Source organism: Amphiura filiformis, chromosome 2, assembly GCF_039555335.1.
Source record: "Amphiura filiformis chromosome 2, Afil_fr2py, whole genome shotgun sequence".
NCBI lineage: Eukaryota > Metazoa > Echinodermata > Ophiuroidea > Amphilepidida > Amphiuridae > Amphiura > Amphiura filiformis.
In genome coordinates this window covers 56,642,187-56,668,344 of record NC_092629.1, presented here as the reverse complement: position 1 = coordinate 56,668,344, position 26,158 = coordinate 56,642,187, and the positions used below count along the sequence as shown (strand labels likewise).

The following is a 26,158-nucleotide window of genomic DNA, read 5'->3' as shown; positions in this document are numbered from 1 at the left end:
CCTGGGCTATAATAGAATAAGCAATTTTGGTATGGAAATAATACGACATTGCCCGGTTTTGATATCCTTAATATTATTTCAAAACCACATACAAAGGGTTATTGTAAGCGGAACAGGTATGTATGTGGAAAGAACTCTAAATATAACATGTGATTTAAGGAGAAATCCCCTCGAACTGTTAACCTCGCAGTCGTTTATGAGTTTGGAAAATGTGATTTTGTCTGTTGATACATTTTCGGCTTGTTGTTTCATCGGCGATAATGACGCTACCTGTCGTCCGACATTTGCACGACCTGCATACCTGACATGTAAACGAATGTTACAACATGAATTTCTACGAGTTATAATGTGGATTGTTGGTTTAGCTGCTGTTGTATTTAATACCGCTGTTATTGTTTGTCGATTAGCTATGGACCTTGGAAATAAGGTACAAAATGTACAAATATGCCATCTTGCCTTGTCCGATATGGTAATGGGCATTGATATGCTGATCTTGACTTCTGTTGATTTGTATTACGGGGATTATTTTCCAAGTTTTTCTGAAATTTGGATTAAAGGGCCACTTTGCAAAATAGTGTCTGTTTTATCAACACTGTCGAGTGAAGCATCTGTGCTATTAGTGCTAGTCATAGGGTTGGATCGATTTCTTGCAGTTAGGTACCCTTTAGGTGTCCACAGAGGACTAGGAAGCACACGAATGAGGATCTTGGTGTCAATTTGTTGGGTGGTTTCAGTAATAATAAGTATCGCTCCTGTTGTGATAGATTCGTTCTTTCCTGGATTTTACGAGATATCTGAAGTATGTGTAGGATTACCAATAGTTAAACAAGTAATAACATCAGAAGAGGTGACGGTTACTCGTAGCAACACAAGGTATGAATTGTTTTGGATTCTAGCTCGAAGTGAACTTGTTGAACATAATGACACGTCTAGCATTCAAGACGATTTGTATCGCGTTGTTTACGGAGTATTCGCAGACGATATTTCTAGTCGAATTGCCCATGTCTCTGGTCACAGAGTAGCAAGCTACTTGTCTATTATCGTATACATTGGAATCAACCTTATCTGTTTTGCAACTATAGCTGTATTCTACATCAGAATATTTCAAATAGCTCGCAGTTCTTCAAAGAAAGTTCAGAGTTCGGCAGAAAAGAAAGAACTGCGGATGGCATTTAAAATGTCAGCTGTGGTCCTCACGGATTTCTTTTGCTGGGTTCCATTATCCTTGGTATGTTTGTTCGTGCAATGTGGTGCATTTACCGTCGGACCAGAGATGTATGCTTGGACAGTAGGTTTAATACTACCCATAAATTCTGCGATTAATCCGTTTTTGTACACTCTTGCCATTGCTATAGCGAGACATTTGGAATAAATCACAACGATTTTTCCCGATTGCACTATTACCTATTTATTCAATATAAATTATTAAATTATAGTTTAATAATCATAAAAACAAAATAGATTTGACAACCCCGTACGTGCAACAGGCAACCCCGAGGTGGGGTCACCTAACTCTTGCAAACCAACTGAATTTTTAATAGGTTTACGTTATTGGTAAAAAAACGTAAATTTAGTGACATCTACAGACTGTAACAATATATATTATACATTACAATTTCGCCTTTTAGAAAAAACAAAACAAAAGGGATCATAGCAACAATGTCATATGCAGTAGAATCAGTAATATCTTGACTAACAAACAACTTTTTTTACTAGTTCTTGCTCAAACGCTATGCACAATTAACTAAATCGTCCAGAAAACGAGTTGGGCCACTTGCGCATATATCAATCTTGCATCGGAATAAATTGACTTTCATGATTAGCAATTGCATTTTTGCTTTCCAGAAAAGAAAATGGGGTCATGTGGTAAATGTGATATAAAAATGAAAAAGCAAAGGTTTTCCATGTTTTTCTTTCACTTAATTGACATTAGTAAATAAACACAATGATACTTATCATCAAATTTATCAAAATTAAAATACCACTTGAATTGCCTCATTGTTTAAAATTACCAATCGCAAGAGCACCGACTAGATGGTTCATGATTCAATTCCGGCCGTTTTGCTACACAAAGACACGAAAGTGGCCCAAGCTGAAGCTGTTTAGGACTAATTGATTGACACCATTTATGTCAAGTACTGCTTGTAGACCACCGATTTTAGTGACACAAAGCTTAAGAAATATAATTAATATAAGTGACTTATTTGCCAAATAATTTCTAAATTGTATAATTATTATTTATGCTACAACATGTACTCTAAATATAGTTTTCATTTCAGTCAATAGAGGGCGATAGAGCGATTCCCGAGTTTTATAGTAAAAATACTTCAGGACAAATAATATACATGTTATCCAAACAAATGCAAGGTGACAGATCAAAAAATTTGTTCCTTACGACTAGCTCAAAACATCACCTCCGTAGCAGCAGCAGGAAGGCTGGCCAAAGACCGAGTGGCATGGTATGGAATCACCATAGATCAGATGGTAAGTGCATCAGCATCCGTGCCGACGCCTTAGGTCAAGGTAGGTCAAGAACACATCAGGATTACTGATGTGTGGTTGATCTTCGGAGCCCCAAGCCGGCTCGTGTCTTGAAGCCATGTAGAACTATATTCGTTTTAAAGCAAAGTTGAACACTGATGGAGCTATTTATCTTAAACCTTGCTTGCATCTTTACAAAGTGTAGACACTTCGTCGGTCGTATCACATACTGAATTATTATCAAAATACGCATTTTGAGAAAATCGAATTTAGCGATTTTCATTTGGTGCATAATCTTGATTAAAACATAAATGTCGAGTTAAACCTGGTTAAAAGCAATGCAAATATATTATTGTTTCAATGTTATTCACTTATCACTACAGCCTGTCTCAAAAAAAATTGTGCAACTGAAAAGCGCCCCCTGTGGCAATTAGAAAATACCGTTGTGACATGATGCTTACAACGTCAAGGGCACAGACTTAGCTCTCAAATACCGTTTGTTCTGTTCAATTTGCTTTTTTAAATCTCGAGATATGTTTAGTTAATAACGAAAGGGTAAAATCACAATTGTGCCACTTTTACTAGGAATAGGGCTGTACATGTAAATCAATGATAGCTGACGTCTAATGCACTCCCCCTCTCGGGGCTCGTGCATTAGACGCATCTACATCAGTGCGCGTGCATTATTTTGTCTAATTTTATTATTTTGTCAAATTTCATGACCTTGTCTAAGTTCATTAACCTATTAAGTGAGCAATATTTGTTTGTCTTTTAACATGTCTTGAGTGACAAAGAGAACAGTATCTACCATGATAAAATCATTGACATTTACATGTATTTAATTTGACAGCAGAATGTGAAATATTAATTTATCTTTTAATTTGTCGTAAGTGGAAAAAGAGAATCATTATACCTGTATCATGATAAAACAGTAAAAACAGTAAAAACAATTTTGTATTGTTGTGTAATTGATGCATTCTTTTGATTTCACGGAGGAACTCTTGATAAACTTAATGATACCATTGATTTACATGTACAGCCCTCTTCCTTAGTAAAAGTGGCACAATTGTGATTTTACCCTTTCGTTGTTAAGTAAGCATATCTCGAGATTAAAACAAGCCAATTGAATAGAACAAACGGCATTTGAGAGCTAAGACTACGCCCTTGACGTTGGTATAAGCATTATGTCACAACGGTATTTTCTAATTGCCAGAGAGGGCGCTTTTACTTGCACAATTTTTGTTGAGACAGGCTGCATATAGAAAAATATATTTGCATATTAGTGTGATAGCTGTATGTATAGAATTGGAAAATCAGTAATGTTTTGTTAGAAACATTAATAAATGATCAGATCGAACAACTGTGCCTTATCTGCACCAATGCGTATCACTCTGTCGATCGTGACCAAGGTCGGTCCTTTTGATGTGTTATGACCTTGATGTGTTATGAACGCGATGCACCTTATCTATTTCGCCTTCAAAGCCACTTTCATCCTCATAATCTGAAACATCCATATCTTCATCATCGTCGTCTAGTATGACAGCCAAAGCATCTGCCGCTGACACGTGTTCTTTTTTTTCGTTGTAACAAGTTATCTGATTGGCCTAAATGGTACAAATGTCAAAGGTTGTTTTGACGTCATCTGTATGCCGCAAAAGCGGCATTTCAGGTATATGCAATACTCTATGATGCCGCAAAAGCGGCATTTTGGGTTCAATGGGTTAACAATTTAACTGTCCATCACGTCTTTCCATTGTTTCACATTATCATCGTTGTCAAAGGCATTCTGCATTCTACCGTCAAACAGTTCAAAGACACCACCTGCATACAAAAAGGAAAATTACGTCGTTGGTTTTAATCGGTTTCAGGAAAAAAACCCTATATGTCATTGGCCCCTGAACAGGTTTAAAGTAAAACCTCCTATGTAACCTCTTGGCAGTTTAGTTTTAAACATGTTCAAGGGCCCGTTCAAGGGCCACAAGTACGTAAGATATTTTTCCTGCCCAACGACGATGACATGTTTTGGATATATAGCAAATGGGACAACATTAATAACATCATCCACCAAAAATAACTAATCACTAAAAGTATTTAGACACCTAGAAGGTGGTGTCAAAATCATCCCATATATCAGAATACCGTAGAATTCAAGCATATGCTTCTAAATGGAAAATTTGACGAAAGAGACAAAAGGCAGAGACTCTCCCAAAACACATTACAATAGAGACACCCTCACAAAACACGTTACAATAGATTGGTAGTACATATGTTACAATGATACATGTTTGTACAGCCGCCTATCATTCGCCTATATCAGTAATATAGTTGCTCAAACTCCAAATAATGTTTTTGTAGAGGGTGTCTGCCTTTTGTCATTTTTATCAATAGACCCTCATTTAGATGCATATGTGCTTGTAGATGGAATTACTACGGTATTACTGTAATATTTCATTATGGTTTATTATTTTGTACTGAATAGTCCTTTCGCATTAATAGAGTCATATATTCATAATATCAAGAGCTATCTTGAAAACCACTGAACCAATACTAGACTTGTTTGTACCCATTTCAATGCACTTTTCATGCTGATTCCAAATATGTGACGTCCCGTGTCAAAACCAGGCAGGATCGTAAATGGAGAAATAGCCAAAAAACTGCCCGGGTTGATTTTTTCACAATATGGGTTTGTTGCGAATTTGTGATGTTATTAATGTTTAAAATAATTGTCTGATCGGAATATTACTAGCATCTTGTATTTTTTGAGACATTTTTGAAGGTAATTCCTACTTTTAACATTGTCAATAATATTTTAAAATGCCGATATCTCAATTTCCAATTATACCGTAACTTATTACGAATTCAATATCTTCGGTTAGGAATGTCCGATTTCATTTAGAGAAAACGGCGTTGTGGAGCAAAATATCTCTACATTAAAGATATGTAAAAACCTCAAAATTGATGCCCAGAAGTGTCTATTTTTGACATGTGACGTCACATATGGTCATGAGAATTTACAATTCTGAATTTTTTTAATTAAAAAAAAATGTCGTCCCATCTGCAGTCGACACCCGCGTGGACAGAGTTAAGGTAAGGTACCGAACTATTGTTTACACAAATATTTACAAGTGGTTAATACTACAAATAGACTATTACCCACCAGTATGAATAAACAATATCTTCTTCCCCTTAAATTTTTCTGGCTGTTCATTTAGTTGTTTCACGAGATGGAAGGCTGCCTTTCCTGAGTAGGTTGATCCTAAAATGATTCCAGTTTGTTCTGCCACTTTCTTCAGAAATTCTGTAACAAAATATTGACACAGCATGATTATTATTATGACACAGATAAGAAATAAATAATATCTAAGGATCTTAGGATAATGATATCGTTCGGTAGATTCTTTAGCCAATAATATGAGTTTACCTCTGATGCCACATGTTTACATTTAGAACGCCCTCTGTTGTTTCAAGCCAGGCAAAATAACACAGAAGTGTCTATGGCGGACCACATAAATCTTTTCCAAACCCAACTTTTAAAACTTTTTGTAGTTTTATGTGATATTATGTATATATCTTCAATGTAAACTATGGCTGCAGTTTTGATCTCAGACCAACAGAGGGCATATCAAATATAAACACATATCACAGGCGGCATAGGAAGCGCAACACGTGACGTACGAGGCTGGCGAAGATACAGGGCTGGCAGCCCCATTCAAAATACACGGTTAGCAATTAAAAATGGAAAATTAACATACTTGCAGTGGGGTACTTTGTCGAACCCCGACGGTTTTAGAGTAAGATAATTTCCCGTTTGCTTTGACACCACATAACAAATTTAGAATTGTTTGTGAAGATTTCATGATTATGTGTTAATTCAATGGCGACCTCAAAATTGGCGATATCGCTTCCATCACCGCCTGACATATCAACTGTAAACACATGTCAACATTAATATGAGAGATGTTTCTTTCTTTAATGGTCTCTCTATATTCTAGTCACCTAATTCCTCCTGGGTTGTTTTTCCAAATCCAGCACCTAGATGTTCAGTCATGTGACAAATATCTTCAACCGAGAGTCCGCTACCATCAGCTTCCTGGAGACCAACGTACCTGAGCATCCTATTCATTTTCTCTTCTGCATATGCTTTAGATGTTCCTGTTACCATGGAATGGATCCTTAAAGTAGCATAGAAACATTTATGATGTTAACAATCAACTAAATTATCATGGTTGTTGTCAACAATATACCAAAAACCATTCGTCATTCTAAAGCCATAATGTACGATTTCCTTTAAAGATAAATGTTGTTATTCTTTACTCAAAATGCTGAAATATTATTAATATTAACGGTCAGGGAAGGTTTCTGTCCATTTAAAGCCGAAATAACAAAGTCAAATGAAAAACCTTCTATGGGGACTTAAAGTCTGAATACGACCGTATGTCAAAATCGCTCTGTTGACAGAATGAATTGACAAACACAACGAACTTGGCTGATTCCCGCATTTCGGTGTTCTATATACATGATCTAAGGAAACTGCATGGCGACAATCAGTGTAGCCAGGTTCGATCTTGCTTGAGACTTGTACGATGCGAGTAGAGTCTCCCTGGGTGTCAAAGGTTTGTGAACTAAATTGACGCCAAAAGTGGAAAAAAATCAGGGTGTCCAAAAGTTAAGTTGGGTGCGGACACAATAATATGGGGGTCTAGATATTCTATTTACAGGTCTATTATTGGAACCTAAAATTATGTAAAACGTACTTTATGTTACATTCATTAAGGTGATTACCAACTGCCAGTCCAAACGTTGTCACTGCGCCTGAACAACTCACTACGATATCACTGAAAGATTTAACATCCTGTATAATAATAATAATAATAATAATAATAATAATAATAATAATAATAATAATAATAATAATAATAATAATAATAATAATAATAATAATAATAATAATAATAATGATAATAATAATAATAATAATAATAATACATAATACATAATTAATAATAAAGATTTGGCAGTCGTTGTACAATTCGATGGGTGTATTGCATACTGACGGATGTTAAACCCAGGGTGTATTACATAATGACGGATGTTTATCGCAGATGTATATATCAAAAATTAGATATAAAAATTAACATGGAAACGGAATTGGAACTGGAAATCAAAGGTGTCAAATGTAAAATGGGAATAAAATATGGAGGAAAAAGAAAGAACTCTTTGATATATTGTAAAACGTACAAATTGTGTGAATTTTCTACGTGGTCCGCGCGTGTCTTCAAAACGTGTCTAAGTGTTTTGAACGACTTCGCTCCGTCACAGGTGAGTAATTTTGAATATTTTTTAAATATTAAGCTGAATTTACACTAGATAGCTGAGTGAGGCTGAATTTATACTCCATCGCTGAGCAATAGCGATTGGTTCATACCAACCAATGAGGTAAAGCGCTTTTTGTTGCGTTGGGAAAAGCTCGTCGCTCAGCAATGCAGTATAAATTCAGCTTGATCGCAATGCATCACTTTTGAAAAGCGATGGGCAATCGCCGAATTTTGCGATGCATCGCTCGTCGCTTTTGAATTTATACTTATCACGGCAATAGCGATTGCAGAACACAACTAAAATATTCAAAAAACATTTTTAGAACATCCATTGCTGTCAATAATTATTGCTTTGAATTAATTCATCTCCAAAAGTTAATGATCTAGAAAGGTTGGTTCGTTTGTATGTTTGCTTGTTTTTATTCGGCATTGGATATTAGAATACAATTTATTTTATTTATTTATTTGTTCTTTAACCTGGGACATGCAATCAGTGACCAGCACTGTTCTCCCTTGCTGCCCAGGATACAACACAGATAAACAACAAACATGTATTTAAAAGTATTTAAAAATATACATAAAAGTCATAAAATTAATACCATATAAAGTATACACATACTAGGTACAAGAAATTTTAATAACAATATGATTATTACATTTACAATGTGCTGCATAAAAGAGATATTATTGCAAGTTAGTATATATGTTCTTGAAGACATTTGCATTTACAGGAAGGGGATTTTTAATGTTTCGGGGAAGATCATTCCAGGCCTTAGCCCCCTGAACAGGAAAGTTCTCTTGCCAGTCTCAGTGCGCATCTTATTTATAACCAGATTCCCAGAGGTTGATGATCTGAGAGTATAATTGCTATAAGCATCGATACACTTGGTGAAAATATTGCACAGGTTGGGGGGTACCAGCTCCCCAAGACATTTAAAAACATTGAGACAGATATGATATTTACGACAATCAGAAAAAGTTTCCCAGTTTAGGGAATCAAAGACAAAATGAGTTGGAGTGCGCATTGGGACGCCAATGATTCCTCTACCGAGACGTTTTTGATGGCGATCCAACCTGTTCAGGAGAGTTAAGCCTGCATTTGACCAAATTATATCACAATAATCAACTTTAGGTAAAACAACGGATGTATACAATAACTTCATGGTGTCAACAGCTAAAAACTTTCTGATACGGTAGAAAACACCAATATATTTATAAAGTGACATGCAGATTTTATCAATTTCGTGTTCCCAAGTTAACCGCTGGTCAAAAATAATGCCAAGATACTTAAAATGTGGGACACACTCGAGGGGCTGATCTTTGAGATATGAACAGTAAGAGGACCAGAGGATGCAAGTTTACGAGCAGATCCAAACAGCATAGTTTTGGTTTTATTAACATTCAATGTGAGCCTATGTTGGTGAAGCCATTTACCAACACTCTGAAGTCTCGAGAGCAAGATAGGGTGATTGACCGTGTCGAAGGCCTTTTTCAGGTCTAAAAAGATGGCCCCCACATAACTACCACGATCAATGTGATTTAAGATGTAATCTGTTACATCTGTTACATCAACAAGAGTACTCTGTTACATCAACAAGAGTGGTACAAAAACAAATGATAGAGAAAGAAACAAAATACAAAGCACATCAATGTGACAAATTAATTAAATCCCGCTACAAAGCCATTTAGAACCCGGACACACAGACAAAACCCATTTTTGGAATATTAACTATAATACTATGATTAGGAATATTAGTATATAACATGTTGAAACCATGATCAGCACAACTGGAACAGTGCCACAGGAAAGTATGTATTAACTAAAATACTATGATTAGGAATATTAGTATAATGTTGAAACCATGTTTGGCACAACTGGACCAGTACCACAGGAAAATATGTACTAACTATAATACTATGATTAGGAATATTAGTATATAGCATGTTGAAACCATGTTCGGCACAACTGGAACAGTGCCACAGAAAAATATGTATTAACTATAATACTATGATTAGGAATATTAGTATAATGTTGGAACCATGTTGGGCACAACTGGAATAGTGCCACAGAAAAATATGTATTAACTATAATACTATGATTAGGAATATTAGTATAATGTTGAAACCATGTTCGGCACAACTGGAACAGTGCCACAGAAAAATATGTATTAACTATAATACTATGATTAGGAATATTAGCATATAACATGTTGAAACCATGTTCGGCACAACTGGAACAGTGCCACAGGAAAATATGTATTAACTATAATACAATGATTAGGAATATTAGTATCATGTTGAAACCATGTTCGGCACAACTGGAACAGTGCCACAGGAAAATGTGTACTAACTATAATACTATGATTAGGAATATTAGTATATAACATGTTGAAACCATGTTTGGCACAACTGGAACAGTGCCACAGGAAAATTATTATGTATTAACTATAATACTATGATTAGGAATATTAGTATATATAATGTTGAAACCATGTTCGGCACAACTAGAACAGTGCCACAAGAAAATATGTATTAGCTCTAATACTATGATTAGGAATATTAGTATAATGTTGAGACCTTGTTTGTCACAACTGGAACAGTGCCACAGGAAAATATGTATTAACTATAATAATATGATTAGGAATAGGGGATAGTTACTTTTTTGGTAAATTTAGTTTACATTTAAAACAGCACATATATTTACCTGACTCAGTAACTCGTCGAACACTTTCAGATATCCAAAGATACAAGCGGTATACGAATTTTCATGGTTGCCAACAAATTTGAACACACTCTCCCCGGTGTCCTTCCTTATATCATGCAAATAATAATGCAAATAAAAATGCAAATAATAATACCAATAATAATAATAATAATAATAATAATAATAATAATAATAATAATAATAATAATAATAATAATGCAAATAATAATGGAAAAATTGCAAATAATAATGCAAATAATAATGCAAATAATAATCATAATCATAATAACAGTAATAATGATAATAATAATAATAATAATAATAATTGTAATGATAATAATGATAAAATAATAATAATAATAATGATAATAATAAAAATAATAATAATAATAATAATAATAATAATAACAACACTAATAACACTAATAATAATAATAATAATAATAATAATAATAATAATAATAATAATATTAATAATAATAATAATAATAATAAATAATAAAGTAAGACCTTGACAAATATGAGGAGAATCATTTAGAACGTTCCAATGAATCAAATAGGGACTTACGCTAGAGAGAACACACATTTTCTTAAACGTAAAAATACGGCCAATTCAGAAAGAAAATCTTGTTTATCGTTTAGGGCCAATTACTTTTTGTTGGACGCTGAACTGTTTTTCACTAACGTAGGAATAGCAGGCATTTTTAAATCTTCCACTTCAACTTTAGGCTTTCTTTTCCTTCTCTCTGTCATAGGACCAAGAAGCCTATAAAGGTTGCGTTCAGATATTTCTGGCCATTATTTTTACGGGCCATTATGTTCTTTAGCAAATGATTTGCACTTCGGTCTTTTCCCTCTCCAAAAAAATGTTTAACCTTCGCGACAATGTCAGATACCTCACAACGTAGTGCCATGTTGATCTACTTCTACTTGCTTTAAAGAGAATACAAATTGGCCTATGGGCTATTGAATGAAAGCGAAAGTAAGGTTACAAGCATTTGATTGGACGAAAGTCCAGTTTTAAAAGTGACAAACTGGCTTATGCAAGGCAAAAAGATTCCAACAAGCGCAACAAAGAGGAAACCACAGTTTCTTCAGTCAAGCTTTATTTAAAGCAGTAATTTTTTATTCTTTTTTTATTTTCTGTACTTTTCGCAACTTTTGTTTTATTTTTCAGTTCTTTTGTTTCAGTTTTCTTTAGTTCCTTTTGTTTCAGTTCTTTTGATCCCACCAATATCCTGTGTGGCCACCGTTATTGTCCATAATGATCTGTATGTGCACTTGGTTTATCCCGATTCCATCGCTCTGGCTGGCAGCTAAAACTTTATTTCTGGATGTCACATTGGATTCAATTGGGTGTCATAATGTGCAGGATTAGATACTTAGGATACTTGCTGGGCGCAGAATATTAGTCAATCCTTGCTCCCTTTTGTATCCCTGCATGCTTAGCGTGAGCTGACATTTGCTGATTAGCAATGTGCCACATTGCGTATCCCCCTTTGTATGGTGAAAGCCGATGACCGTGTTGTGCATGCTCTCAAGTCCTAGCTAAACAGAGAGTCTAAATGGAATCGTAAGAAAAATAAGATTGGCTCAGTCCGTTGGCCCGTACATTACGAGAAGACTCCATCTCAAGAAAAATGGATTTCCATCCAAAACAAACTTTCAAAAATCTGGTCAGTGATAATCGTTGCAACTTCTTGTGAGAGTACATAAAACCTCTTGATCAACAGGGCAACTCCCTAAAGCTCGTTGAACTTGAAAACTTGGACTAAACATGGAGATCAGATATGATCTCCCCAGAGGTGTCCTCAGCTTTGCCGTTCGCTCTGCTATTGATTTTCTATAACATTTACCAACCTCAGAACGTGGTGAAAGGGTCAAAACTGTCCCGTCTCCCTAAACCAAGGTAGATACACCTGGCGCCATAACTCCATCCTCAAACAATCAAACATACTTTGTTTGCTCTTAATGCGATAGCTCCTGATCTGTAGCGCTTCAGGCTTCATCACATCACCAATACCAGTAAATGCTATTGTTTCCAAACTCAAGCCTGATATTGTCTGGGATATTGTCATCCAAAATAAGCAGGACAATTCCATCCATCTTGTTGAGTCAATTGTGCCATTTGAAACCAACATATCAAAAGCCCATGAGCGAAAACAAAGAAAGTACCTTGACCTTGTGTCCGACATTTCAGATAATGGGTTTACTTGTGATTTGACTTGTTGTGAAGTCGGATCACGTGGGCTCATTACCCCGGGAATTGTTTGACACATTGACAAGATATTTTCTTTTGTCAGCAGATCCAAACCGTCTAAGAAATTCATGAAGGAACTCAGAAAAGTGGCTCTCCTGTCTAGTTACATGATCAGGAATACTAGACAGGAACCGGCCTGGTGCTCCGAAGATCAGCCCCACATCAGTTTGTGATCGTACATGCTACCCTGCCATTTTGATGGGTTCTTTCAATCCGGCTCAGTATTCCCGGTGTCCTGCTTGGCCTTATATTCTCGTGTATTTTGCTACGGTATTATGTGGGCAACTTGTCCAGTTTTTGTCTTGTTTTTTTCCTCCTTGTATTATTGCATTGCTTGTATTTTGTATTTTACATTTTGTTAAATAAAAGGTTGATAACAACATGTTGAAACAATATAGTTCTGCATTTTTTTGAAATGAGGATTGCATGTAATAGTTACCTGATCTTCTCCGCCAGCTGTTCTACTTTGGTCCCAAGTTCTTCTCCGAAGTTTAACAAGTTTAATATATCGATAGTTGGTATCATATATCGATGAGCCCCAGCCATAAGTAGCAACAGATTAGTGTCCAGTCTGGTATTACTCTGCAGATGGATCAGGTTAGAGTCATATTGAGCTATTCCCGTAGAAATCCATACTACCCCTGTGTAAGATTTGAGAAATACATTCCACAGGGGGAGTATGTTTTTCAAGTGTAACTGGTCAGGGTTACACTCGCCCCTTTTACTTCATTTTTACCCACATGAAAATGAAAGTACATTAGCATCCAAGCATTTGTATCGGGGCACGGAAATCGGAATAAGAATTCCCTATTTCTTTTTTCTCGACCCAAGGTCCAAGAGCAACATTAATGTGTAGCCTTGATTTGTTGGGAGTGGCCTAATGTTTTTTTCCTTGCTCTTTCAGTAGCTTTCAGTGTTCAATTCTGTTTCTTTCTTTTTTCTTCATACAAGCCATCATGCTTATAAGGTTTTCAGCTTAATTGGCATGAACATTTAGCTTGAGCCTGGTACCAACACCAAGCGTATGTCCACCCTGACCAACTGGTAAAACAAACAAATCCGTATAAAGTTCCACAATGGAAATAAAAACTAGCGTTTAAAATAAAGATGTTTTTTGTTTTGCACCTATTTGACACACTCTGTATCTCAGAGCGACGTAGCTTATTTCATTCATTCTGTTTACCTTATCAGCGTATATCACGAAGTGCGATGGCATTCCTAGTGAACTAGCCATCAAAGCCAGTGTCCGCACAAAATTTGAGTGAGTCGTACCAGCGCTACAAATTGCTGTACAGCCTTGCTTTATTGCTTCTGCGAAGATGAACTCAAAACCTCTGACCTGGAAATAATAAACGGTTGAAACTTAAGGGATCGGATAGCAACGTTTGAAAACTATTTTTGTGCGACATGACAGCACATCAGACATATCGAATTGCATTTTGAAAATAAGGAATATCCTGATATCAAATAATTTTGATGTCTTGTAATTCGCGATATAATACAGATTTTAGTTCAAATTATCAAATATTTTGTATTTTCATCCTCGAAGTAAGCTTTGTAAATCTAATGAAATGGAAGTCCGCAATGTAGGCAATTCCGCGATTTCGGCAGCTAACAAACTTCTGCCGAAATCCTTGGACATCCGACATCCATGTTGTACCGCCATATTTAGTAGTCATCATGCAGTTATTGTTAACTACATGTATGCACACAACACACTCACAATAGGCAATTGACCCCTACTGGTAGCGCTGTGTTGTAGATATAAGAGATGAACTAGTTAGCGTCGTATATCAAAAAGTATAAAAGCTATGATTTTAGTACTTGCTCTACGTTTCAATTACTTATTCTTTTCAAAATATCTGAATTTTCAACCCGGTACAAGCTTTAATAACGGTGGACCATACATTTTTATGAGAAACAAATCCTACCATCTATCCAAACTCCCATGTTATTCCAATGCACATTTTGCTTCACCGGGCAGCCCTGGCTTGGTCGTATTTGGAAGATTGATGTCACGCAACCGTAATAGGTACAAATTTAGTACTTTATGTCAATCAAGTATGGTTTATTTTCTACATGTCAATCTTTAAATAATTAGCATAGTCTTTATAATAACGGGGGACCGCCTTGATGAGTAAATGACAGCAAACCAGTGACAAATACCCCAAAACTCGGTCAGTGGAGCTCCTTTCGTACATGTCAATAGCGTCATTATTGATTGGATTAGTCGACCGTAGCGGACAATTCGATCGCTTATTGGATTAATATTATCACGGGGTAATAAATTTGCATTGGACAATAGATTAATATAATGGTTTGGTACTGCATATTATCAGTTTAATCTTCACTAAGCGGGTTTATGGCTGGAAAGGTCACGGTGAATTTGCCGTGGACATAACTGCACTATGGTTTCGACAGAGGGACGCGGGCTAGACTGGTCATTCAGTCTTTCAACATCTATGCACGGTCATCGGGTTGCGCTGAATAAGGCAACGTGAATGATTCTGGATTTTTAAAAAAGGCGCCGCCAGTAGAGGCCTGAAGGATTCAGGCTAGACTCGGGCTGACCAGATCCCTAATATTTAACCCACATTGTCTCGAAGAAGGGTCTATGGAATAAAATGATGTTGGTTTATGTTTCCTTTTTGTTGTGATATTTCGTACATCTGAAGCAGTAATTTCCTTTTACATTACATGGGATTTTTAAGCAGTGCCTTTGCATGCATGGCCATGATGTAGTGTTTCATAGTTTGCGTGGACCCTGGGGCGTGGACTCGAGAACTCATAGGAATATCATGCCCAACGAAATTCTTGCAATGGAAATGCCTTTGATGTTGTTTATAAAATTTTAAGCAGTTAGATGTTAAATTTTAGCTCACTTTAGTTGCTATTTTAGTTTAAATATTTGTCTGACAATTTTGCCAAACTTTTTTTACTAGAGAATTAGGCACGCAATATCGGGTAGCTGTGGATCATATAATTTTGCGAAGGGGTGTCATTTACCCTGAGCCATGGTGTTAAATCTAGACATCAAAGTTGATTTGAACTCCTCGTAAGACAAAATGAAACACTTCACACACAGTTTCTGGCAGCCAACCGCACTGCGCGCAGGGCCGGATTTACCATAGGGCCAGATTGGCCCGGGCCCGGGGCCCCAAAAATTGCCCTGTGCAGTGTGCATCTTCCATTTTAGCCGAAAAACACTATGTTTTGGACCAAAATAGGGTACAAAATTACAAAATTTTTCGCGCTTCGCGCGCACTGGCATGTTTGTAGCAAAATTCAGATTCAATTTGGGCAAAAATGTCTACAATTGAATTTTTTTCTCGCGCTTCGCGCGCAAATGTCCTAGTAAAATCTAACACTTGCCTACATGAATGCGCATGCCTTCATAACGGTGCGTTTGGGGGCCTCCAAATTTTGGCCTGGCCCAGGGCTCCCAAAAAGGTAAATCCGGCCCTGACTGCGCGTAAAATACAGCGCAGTGTTATTTAATACGGGAGTAGGTTTACCCAATACAAATTGTTATGAACCATAGCAGTCAGGATCAGCTCCCCCAACTACGGGGTACCGAGACAAGCAAACATTTATTTCCTTGCCCAGGGGCAGTGCCGTAGCAACGGGGGGGGGCAATTGCCCTGGGCGACACTCTTTGGGGGCGCCTAATTGACCAATATAGCATCGATTCTGCGCCCCCTCCAAACGATGAAGGTCAAATTTTTTGCGTGCTTCGCTCGTATTTCAGCAGAAAAGCATTTGAATGATCAATTTAAGACCGATAAAGTAATTAGTGGTATGTCCTATATGCAGCTGTATATGAGCAAATTTGCGCCTCTCCGCGCGCAATTTTTTAAAGAATGGGGGCGTCATTATGTTTCCTAGACCTGGGCGCCACAACCCCAAGGTAACCCACGCCCCAGGGGAATTTCAAGTAGCTCAATTATCACGAGAACAAACAGAGACCGCACCGGGGTTCGGTTTTGAGTTTGCACTAACCTTATTTCCAGAAAGCACACATCCAGTCAAATCTTCCCGTTTTATATAGACTTCGAATTCTTTAGGAATTCCTGGTAAATACCATCGCTCGATAGGGGTGCTTTCAATCGACGCCTGTTTTAAAACACAAAATTGATTTCTTTATTTGTAAATCCATGAGGTAGTCAGTTCAGGCAATGGCGTACTAGTACGTACACGTACTTGTACGTACTGACGTCGCATTTTCCTATAATGCATCTTGATAAAGAAATACAAAAGGTTTGTACAAAATTCTCCGGGGACAGCAGGTTTTAAAATGGGACAGCCTGAAACTTCCAGCTTACATACTTTGTAACATAATGTATGTGCCGATTTGAAATGCCATGTGTCAAAATTATGATCAATTTTGATCAATTGACCAAATCTCACCATGACTGCTATCAATCAACCTTACCCATCCAAGTGGGTAAAGCTGTTCTGTGTATGGACTATTATATTATATACCAGCATCTATGTATGGGAACTTAATCACCACTCCAGGTCAGTCACCGTTCTGCCTGATGAACTTATTAGTGGGCCTACATATAGGCCTACCCACCATTGCATGAATGCCCTGATTACCGATACCATTCCAACTCATGGATACTTCTCACCCTATGGCCGTTTCACCAAATGCCGTTACTCGTACTATGCAAACTCAATGTCTACGTTTCAAGTTCTACTCATTAGTGGCGACATCGAATTAAATCCCGGGCCCTCGAATCAACACGGGGGACCCAGATGCGCCAATTGCAGTAGACAAATCCGACATAACCATCGTAGATCTTTATGTTCTACTTGCCTCGATCCTCTACATCTTAAGTGTTCTTCTCTTCCTAACTCTGTTCTAAAACTGAAGGATCATCCAGTTCCGAAGAGTATATGTTCACGGTGTGCTACTCAACTCCTACCTTTTGCGGATGCTTCATTTTTGACAGGAAGTTCTGAAAACTCTACCATGGACTCCTCCTCTGAAGCAAACTCTTACTTTGAATGTAGTGTTAATTTTAATGATCTATCCATGCTCCTGCTCAATGCAGGCAGCATTGGCAACAAATTAGACGAGCTTGTTAATTTAATATATAGTTTCAATATTAGACCTGCCATTATTGGCATTTCTGAAACATGGCTATCATCCAACATTAATGACTCAGAACTCTCCATAAATGGTCAATACACTGTTTTCCGTTGCGATCGCCAAACAAGAGGCGGTGGTGTATGCTTACTAATTATGAACTCTCTTAAACCTCGCTTATGTAATGAACTCTTATCTAAGAACTGTGAAGTGGTATGGGCTGAATGCAATCTGCATAAATGCAACCTTAAGATCTGTTGTTATTACCGTCCTCCCTATCGCAGCAGTAACACTCTTCCCGATTTAAGTCATTGCATTGCGCTTGCTTCGCGCTCAAATTCCCCCGATTCTGGTCATAGGTGACTTTAATGTTAATCTCCTCAATCAAGGCCACTACCTTTTTGATGATTTGTCAGATTTTTCTGCCAACCACAATTTTCATCAATTTGTCTCGCAGCCCACTTTTCATAGCCCTGGTATTAACCCGTCCCTCATTGACCACATTTATAGCAATGACCCTGGTTTAATCACTGGAGTTGCTAACCTCTCTCCAATCGGTGCCTGTCACCATTCGGTTATCTATTGTGGTCTTAACATCCGGCCAAACAAACCTAAGACTGTTTCCCGCACCATCTGGCAATGCAGTAAGGCCGATTGGGTTGATGCCAACAGGCAACTCAGTGATTATCAAACTCAGGACGGTAATGACATCAACTACGCTTGGGATCATTTTCATACATTTTATATGGAAGTTATGAACCAATGTATCCCTCTAAAACTCTTCAAGTGTAAGGCAAAAGAGCCTCCCTGGCTCAATGAAGAGTTACGTAAACTCTGTAGAAAAAAGCATAGTCTTTTTCGAAAATGGAAAAAATCTCAAAAATCTAGTGATTACAATAAGTACAAAGAAATTAGAAATAAGTTAACCAACAGACTTAAGTATGCCAAGCACAACTTTTTTGCTAGCCTTCTCGAAAATGAATCCCCAAGTAAGCGTTTTTGGGGTTACTGTAAAACTCGTTCTGGTCAAGCAACCATTCCTGACTCCATCCATTACAATGGTGTTTGTGCTAGCTCTCCAACTGACATAGCCAATACCTTTAGTCAGTTTTTCGCTGAGTGTTTCAACCGTGCTGACGCCTCCAATACTCCCATTCCTCAGTACAACTTCAGTTCCACTCTTTCCTGTTTTTCCTGCTCTAGTTCTGATGTTCTCTCTCTCATCCAAAAGCTTAACAACAATTCTGCTGCTGGGATGGACGGTATCACTAGTCGTATGCTGAAAAACACAGCTCCTTCTATTTGCCCCATCCTCTGCAGACTTTTTAATCTGTCGCTCATCACCGGCAGAGTCCCTGATGCCTGGAAGGTCTCGCGTGTTATTCCCATCTTTAAGGCCGGTGACCCCCATGCTGTCACCAACTACAGACCAATATCTCTCCAGCCAATCTGTGCTAAACTGCTGGAAAAAATCATCCACCGTAACATCTTGGATCACCTTGCCAGCAATGACATCCTCACCAAACGCCAGTTCGGGTTCCTTCCCAAATCATCAACATCCGATGCCCTAATCACTGCCCTTCATGATTGGTATGGTTCTATTGAAGACAGGAAGAGTATTGTTATGGCCCTTTTCGACCTATCAAAGGCCTTTGATCGTGTTCCCCACCACCCACTACTTCGGAAACTTGGTGCTGTTGGGTTAACAGGTCCTATTCTCTCCTGGCTCAAATAATATCTCTCTAATAGGTCCCAGCTGGTTGCTGTGCATGGCGTTGACTCTGACCCTGTCCCTGTTATTTCTGGTGTGCCCCAAGGCTCTGTCCTTGGGCCTCTACTCTTTCTTGTCTATATCAATGATCTTTGTATTTCTAACTTTTCTTCCAATAGCTCTCTGGTCCTATACGCTGATGATACTACTCTCTATAAGCCTCTTTCTCATTATTCTGACCTGTCTGACTTCCAAGCTGATATCAACACCATCCACGGCTGGTTCATTAACAACCATCTCTCTGCCAATGCTTCCAAGACAAAGGCCATGGTTATCACCACCAAAAAGAACCCCTACCCGGACATGCAACTTTACCTCGACAACCAAGTTATTGAGAGGGTGTCCTCAGCGAAATTTCTTGGTATTTTGATTTCTGACAGCCTCTCCTGGTCTCTTTACATCGACCATATATGTAAGAAAGCTCGTCGCACAATTGGTTTTATCCATAGGGTATTCTCCAGGGCTCCCATCTGCATCCGTCGCATCCTTTATCTTGCGATTGTTCGCCCAATCTTGGAATATGGTAGTGTCACATGGCATCCTTTAAACACTACCCTGACCAATCGCCTTGAGGCTTGTCAGCGTTACGCCGCCAGGGTTATCTTGCGGTCCTGGAATCTCAGCCACGAGGACCTTCTCCTGAAGTCTGACCTTCCCTTGCTCTCCAAACGCAGGGACTATGCTACTCTCTGTCACCTGTATAAGATCCTCCATCATCTTTCCTCCTCTCCTAACCCTTACAACCCTCACCCCGGCCTTCACTCCGTAACCTGAACTCCCAAGCCATCGTTCCTCCTTTCCGTCGTCTGACCTTGTGCCAAAAATCCTTTTACCCTTATGCTCCGACACTCTGGAACTACCTCCCTGAGGACATTATCCAATGTAAATCGCTGTATTCCTTCAAGTCAGCCCTTCGTGCCCATCTTGGCTAGCCAGTTCCGTTTGGTGTTTGTTTATTCTGTGTTTTTGGTTTAAGTTATCTATTTATTTTTGTTGTTTTGATGTTTTGGCCTCCCTTTAATTTATTGCTTTTGCAATATTGGGCTGTGCCAGGCCCACGGGCCGAATGGTATAAATAAATAAATAAAATTAAGATATAAATGAAAAACATGTTTATTACGTAATATCTAATCAATAAATCAATCTATAACTCAAATTGGGCACATAATTGTCACATTTTGTCACATACAAAATGTTTATTATATCATTATCTTCAATTGCTGAAAATTTCAAAGTGTCGTATTTTGAAATGATTAAAAACCTTTGTATTTTATAATGCAGAACAGCATGATGGGAAAACATGACGTCTATACGCACTAGTACATATACGTACTAGTACGCTCTTGTCTGCACTGGTAGTGCTTCAACTGTCATGATTGTTGCCACGTAGGTCTAGTTATGTAGATGTATGTTTAAGTTGTACAAATCTCTGTTAAATCAGCATTGCTAATTTTGATCATTTTTCAAGCCAGCAAATAATTGGTTGCCACATTTGAGTTCTAGATTTGGTATGTAAAGCCATATTGTAACATTTCCATAAAATGTAAGCTTTTACTATCAGATATGCCCCTTTTATTTGAGCCGAAAAACTGCGGCAAAACAAAGAAAACTGGAGTTTACTACCAGGGCCAATGCGTGTAACACCGTCGGTTGTGCTACGGTACGATCCTTTTATTTGTGTATGACTGTCTCATGCACGCCATGTGTTAAGAACATCGCATACGCGTTCGACTAACATTTCCATCGTAATAATTAAACGACGGTTCCTGCGTTTTATTTAAAATCTCGAATTTTTGACAAAACTACGCCACCTATTATAGAGCCTTTTTTTCTTGCAGGGTATGACATTTTTATGAATACAATTTTATGAATGAAAACTCACCTTAATCCTATGAGTAGGTATATTGCTTAGGGTGCGCATCCATGCTGGCGCCTCATACTTCACCAGTAATTGTTCCCGTGTCTTGGTGTCCATTTTGACCTATTTTTGTTTTAAATGTAAGATAATGCTGCTAATTAACCAATTAATTGATTACAATACACGACCTTGAATAATGATATTCTAACTGTGTGCAATTGCCGAGCTATCAGTTTTAAAATATTGGACGAGACGTAAATATTTTTAAACACATAGCGAGACCAATAAATTTGTAGTATTGGGTGAGAAACCATCCAAATTTATCATAATTATGTTTTCAGCATCTTTACTTGTCTTGAATCTCTTAAGGAAAATTAGTTTGTGTTGATTGTAGAACTCTACTAGGCATTTGCAAGCAATCGCAGGGTTCGCGGGCATTCAGCTTTAAAGTTCATGGCCAGCATACAGTAACATTTGGTGCAGCTGTAATATTTGAAAGATTTACCAATGCTAGCAGTAGAATCGAGTCAAGAGAGACTGACACCTGTGGCACTATACTGGTTTCATACTATCCTGCTGCTTGCCGCTTTGCTGCTCTGACAACGATTTTATTGCACTGTGCAGTCGCACCAGAAACCCCTACAGCTACCAGCAGCTAGCCAAGATAGCCAAGATATCTCTCTACCAGTTTGCCCAAGGCCACAAATCGTTATTTCTAGGAATTGAATCTGACGTACCGTATGAGAACACTTAATGATTTCTGGCGGTGCTGAGCAGCAACATTAACTTTCATAATCGTGCTGCTGCAATTCAGCCGGGTGCCGCTCTGCCCGGGCGCTCTGCAGAAAATTGCAACAAGCGGCGCATGAAACGGCAACCGGCAGAAGGTATGAAATCGGTATTAGGCTAGACTAAAAGCTGTACAATTAAGCCCTATTATTTATTAATATAAATATAAATTGGGCCTATTGGAGTATATCCTCGGGCTCAGTATAGTAGTGTCCAATTATTGGATAGATACTGGGCCAAAGGATATTATGAATGGCAATGATGGGTGCATGAAATGATCATGCAAGATTGGCAATAATTATGTGTGAGCTGTCTCTCCACCCCCTCCCACCAAACTATTCATCAACGCCAGTGGCATAGGTCTAATTGTCTAATAGGTCTAATACTGTGGCAGGGGGAAGTTGATTCCCTGCCTCGAAATGCAGAGATATACTTTACACACATTTGCGACTTAGCATTTGGTCTGTTTTTGACTTAAATTAACCCTATTTAGCATTGAAATTATCAATTATACAAAGGTGTATCGATACCGTAACATCTGAATGCCATGATGTATATAGGTGCAGTGTAATGAATCACTGTTTCGATACAACTTAATAATTCATATTGGTCTCAGGCCTCATACAATATAAAATGGCAAAAATATCACTCATTTTGGAGATCAAAGATAAATCAATGAAAATCTTACCTCCTTTACGACACACAATAACTTGCCGCAACTAATGTTTTGTCCTCGTATTGATGTCAATATCATACATATATATATAATATATACGGAATATATAGCATTGTATATCAGAATGTCATTGATTGAATTTTCCGCTCCAACGAATAGCACACACACATGAACACAGTACAAAAGATTTTGTTATGTTTCAAGTTCAGGTCCAAGGTCAAAGTGAAACTGGTGATCTGTACCATTTCCAAAATAGACACTGGACCTACTACAACGAGTAAAAACCTCACATGACGTAAAAGACAATACGTTTAAATCATTAAATCATTCTATTGTATTTACCTTGATCCGATTTAGTCACAATATTGATATGTTGTGTAATGCAATAGGGAAACGCGCAATATATACTAATAAGTAATGATTTCAGTGATTTTGAGTGATTTACACGGTTCATACGAATTGTTCTGTTTTATTGCAAAAAAGATTTGTGTTTTTAACTAACTCAATATTTTTTTAAGGATATACACTCTCACGAACTAGAAAGACCAATGCCAAAAACACATTTTCACCCAAGTTTAAGGGCTCAGATAGAAACGTTTGCACATTTTTTTTATTGCATTCTGAATACATGGAACATTCTTTTTTGGGGAAAATGTGTATCTTTAATACGAAAGGTCAACATTTCAGCTCCATACACTTTAAATACATATCATTAGATTTAAGTTTACTTCGAGGACTGTTAAATGTCAAAATATCCAAAATTCCTCCAAAAGTATGCTAATTAGAAGTTCAACGAATCAGAATACGATCCGCTACCTCCAAAATTATGCAAATGAGTGAAAGTCGATTACGTGAACATGTACAGGGGCGGTTCTAGGGGTGGTCTAATAACCACAAAACCATAGATACTTGATACTTTATTACCTGTGCTGACACAGATTGTGAATAAGTCCATAACATCTGGTGACTTTCCGTCCGCTCTCAAGCATGCTAATGTGATCCCTCTTCTGAAGAAACCGAAACTTGACTCTAAAACTCTTGCAAATTATCGCCCCATTTCCAACTTACCTTATCTCGGTAAACTCATTGAGCGTGTGGTCATAAACCAAGTGCAATCTTATCTGACCACCAACGGACTTCATACCAGAGCACAGAGTGCGTATCGTCCCCAACACAGTACGGAAACCGCGTTGCTTTCTGTCATAAACGAAGTGTTATGTGCGTTAGACGAACGCAAGGAAGCTCTTCTGGTGTTGCTGGATTTTTCTAGTGCATTCGACACTATTGACCACGCTATTTTACATCATCGTTTGTCGTCTAGATATGGAATTACGGGCAAACCCTTAGAGTGGTTCAAGTCGTACTTAAAGGAACGCACGCAGTCTGTCGTCATCGGCGATTCTCCCTCGAATAAAGCTATGCTCAAGTGGGGAGTCCCCCAGGGCTCTGTAGCCGGACCCTTGTTGTTCTCACTCAAGTTTTCAAGTTTTTATTTGGAATTCACTTTTACATCAGCGGCACTCATCTATCTGATGGTGCATCCAAGACATTAAATATACAAACAAAGCTTAATAATTATCAACAATTATATAACAAAGTAAAAATATACTCAAGCAAAGGGTACATATAAATAATCTAAAGTGAGGAAGAGGGCTAAAGAAAGAGAACGGATGGAAGAAAGAAAGAAAGAAAGAAAGAAAGAAAGAAAGAAAGAAAGAAAGAAAGAAAGAAAGAAAGAAAGAAAGAAGAAAAACGAAAGAAAGAAATAACTTAGTCAATTGTTAAAAAAACAAAATACACGTACAGTGTCATACAGATATACTTATACTATATAATACATGTTTGTATGAGCTTCATAAATCAATACATTAATATGGGTTATAATTATGAGATCATAAGTCTTTCAATATATTACTCCTTTCTTTCCACGCATCAGTGAGAAACATTTTACTACATGTATCAAGTATAGACCCTAGATCATAGCTATCTTCGAAAATGTTATCTAAGAGGAGATGGTGTCTAATATTTGCATCCCCAACCGAGAACATATGCCAAATTACTTCCCACCCTTTAGAACATAGATCTCTTTCAAGTCTTTTGAAGTGGTCATTCCTTATGTAGTCCAAACTTGTACAATTGAATAGAAAGTGATCAACTGATTCCTCCTGGTTTAAATTGCATAACTTACAAAGACCCGTGTTTATATCTGACCATGACTTTTTCCTTACTTCCAAATCTAAAGAATTAGAGCGGGCTTTGAATTTTAAGTTTGACCCATAAAAATTCAGTTTATTAAGTAGGTATGGTTCTAGTGATGGTCGCTCTTTGTACCTAACATAGTCGTCAAGAGAAGATTTATTCAAGGCTTTGATTCTCCAATTGTCATAATCAAGCTCTTTATTTACATTCTTAAAGGTGTTTGACCAATCTGCATTGCTTGATTGGTCGGTGAACCCATAATTGTAAAACATACTCATATTACATTTCTCTAGAGAACTTTCCATATCACAAAGCCAGCCCCATTTCAATTTGTCTCTGACTTGGAAGATTGCTTTAAACAATAGTTTTGGTAACCTGTTTTCATCCATATCCTGAAGCCTCTTAAAGTACTTGGCACGAATATTATTTTGGATAGAGGCAATAGTTTGCCATCCAAGATCACCATATAGGGCCTCTTTAGCAACGTTTCTTGGTGCTTTGAGAATAGCTCGAGCCATGTGATATTGAATATTTTCGAGCTTGTCTATCACTGTGATACCTTTACAAAACCATATTGCACATGCGTAATTGATTGATGACAGTCCAATTGATTTCCATAGGAGATCACCATAATAGACCCTATTAAAGTCATCTTGGCCATCACTTATTGATTTGATATAACCAATTAATCGATTACCTCTTTTTAATACTTCCTCGATATGAGAGTGATCTGACATGTTCCTTGAAATGGTAACACCTAAATATTTGTACTCGTTGACCTCTGTGATGAAAGTATTACACAGTTTCCATTTTCTATCTACATTAACACGCTGCCCGGTGATGAGAACATTCGATTTGGTATAATTAAACGACATTTTGCATTTATTAGAAAACTCGCTTGCTGTGTTAAGGAGTAGGTTAAGGTCATTATCATTATTTCCAATCAGAACTACATCGTCTGCCCAAAACAAACAGCCAATATTTGTACCGAAAATACTTACACCTAAGTTTTT

General features: G+C 37.5%; 1 protein-coding gene across 1 annotated transcript; it reads right to left on the bottom strand.

Annotated features, from left to right (window-relative positions):
* Positions 1 to 1,393: 1,393 nt before the first annotated feature.
* LOC140146423 (uncharacterized) lies at positions 1,394 to 23,063 on the bottom strand. The gene is made up of 10 exons (XM_072168267.1): positions 22,959 to 23,063; positions 21,506 to 21,604; positions 16,760 to 16,873; positions 13,944 to 14,099; positions 13,200 to 13,342; positions 10,501 to 10,606; positions 7,236 to 7,333; positions 6,478 to 6,653; positions 5,639 to 5,779; positions 1,394 to 4,302 (listed from the first exon to the last, which is right to left on the bottom strand). Exons 1-10 carry the CDS (start codon positions 23,022 to 23,024, stop codon positions 4,211 to 4,213), a joined length of 1,191 nt encoding a protein of 396 aa, XP_072024368.1. The 5' UTR covers positions 23,025 to 23,063; the 3' UTR covers positions 1,394 to 4,210.
* Positions 23,064 to 26,158: the final 3,095 nt, after the last annotated feature.

Excerpts from the sequence above, each read along its gene's own strand:
- LOC140146423 (XM_072168267.1), bottom strand. The coding sequence starts at position 23,024 with ATGATATTGACATCAATACGAGGACAAAACATTAGTTGCGGCAAGTTA. Across the intron at positions 14,100-16,759 it reads GTGTGCTTTCTGGAAATAAG|GTCAGAGGTTTTGAGTTCAT; the intron begins GTTAGTGCAAAC and ends TATTATTTCCAG. Across the intron at positions 10,607-13,199 it reads CAGCTGGCGGAGAAGATCAG|GAAGGACACCGGGGAGAGTG; the intron begins GTAACTATTACA and ends GCATGATATAAG.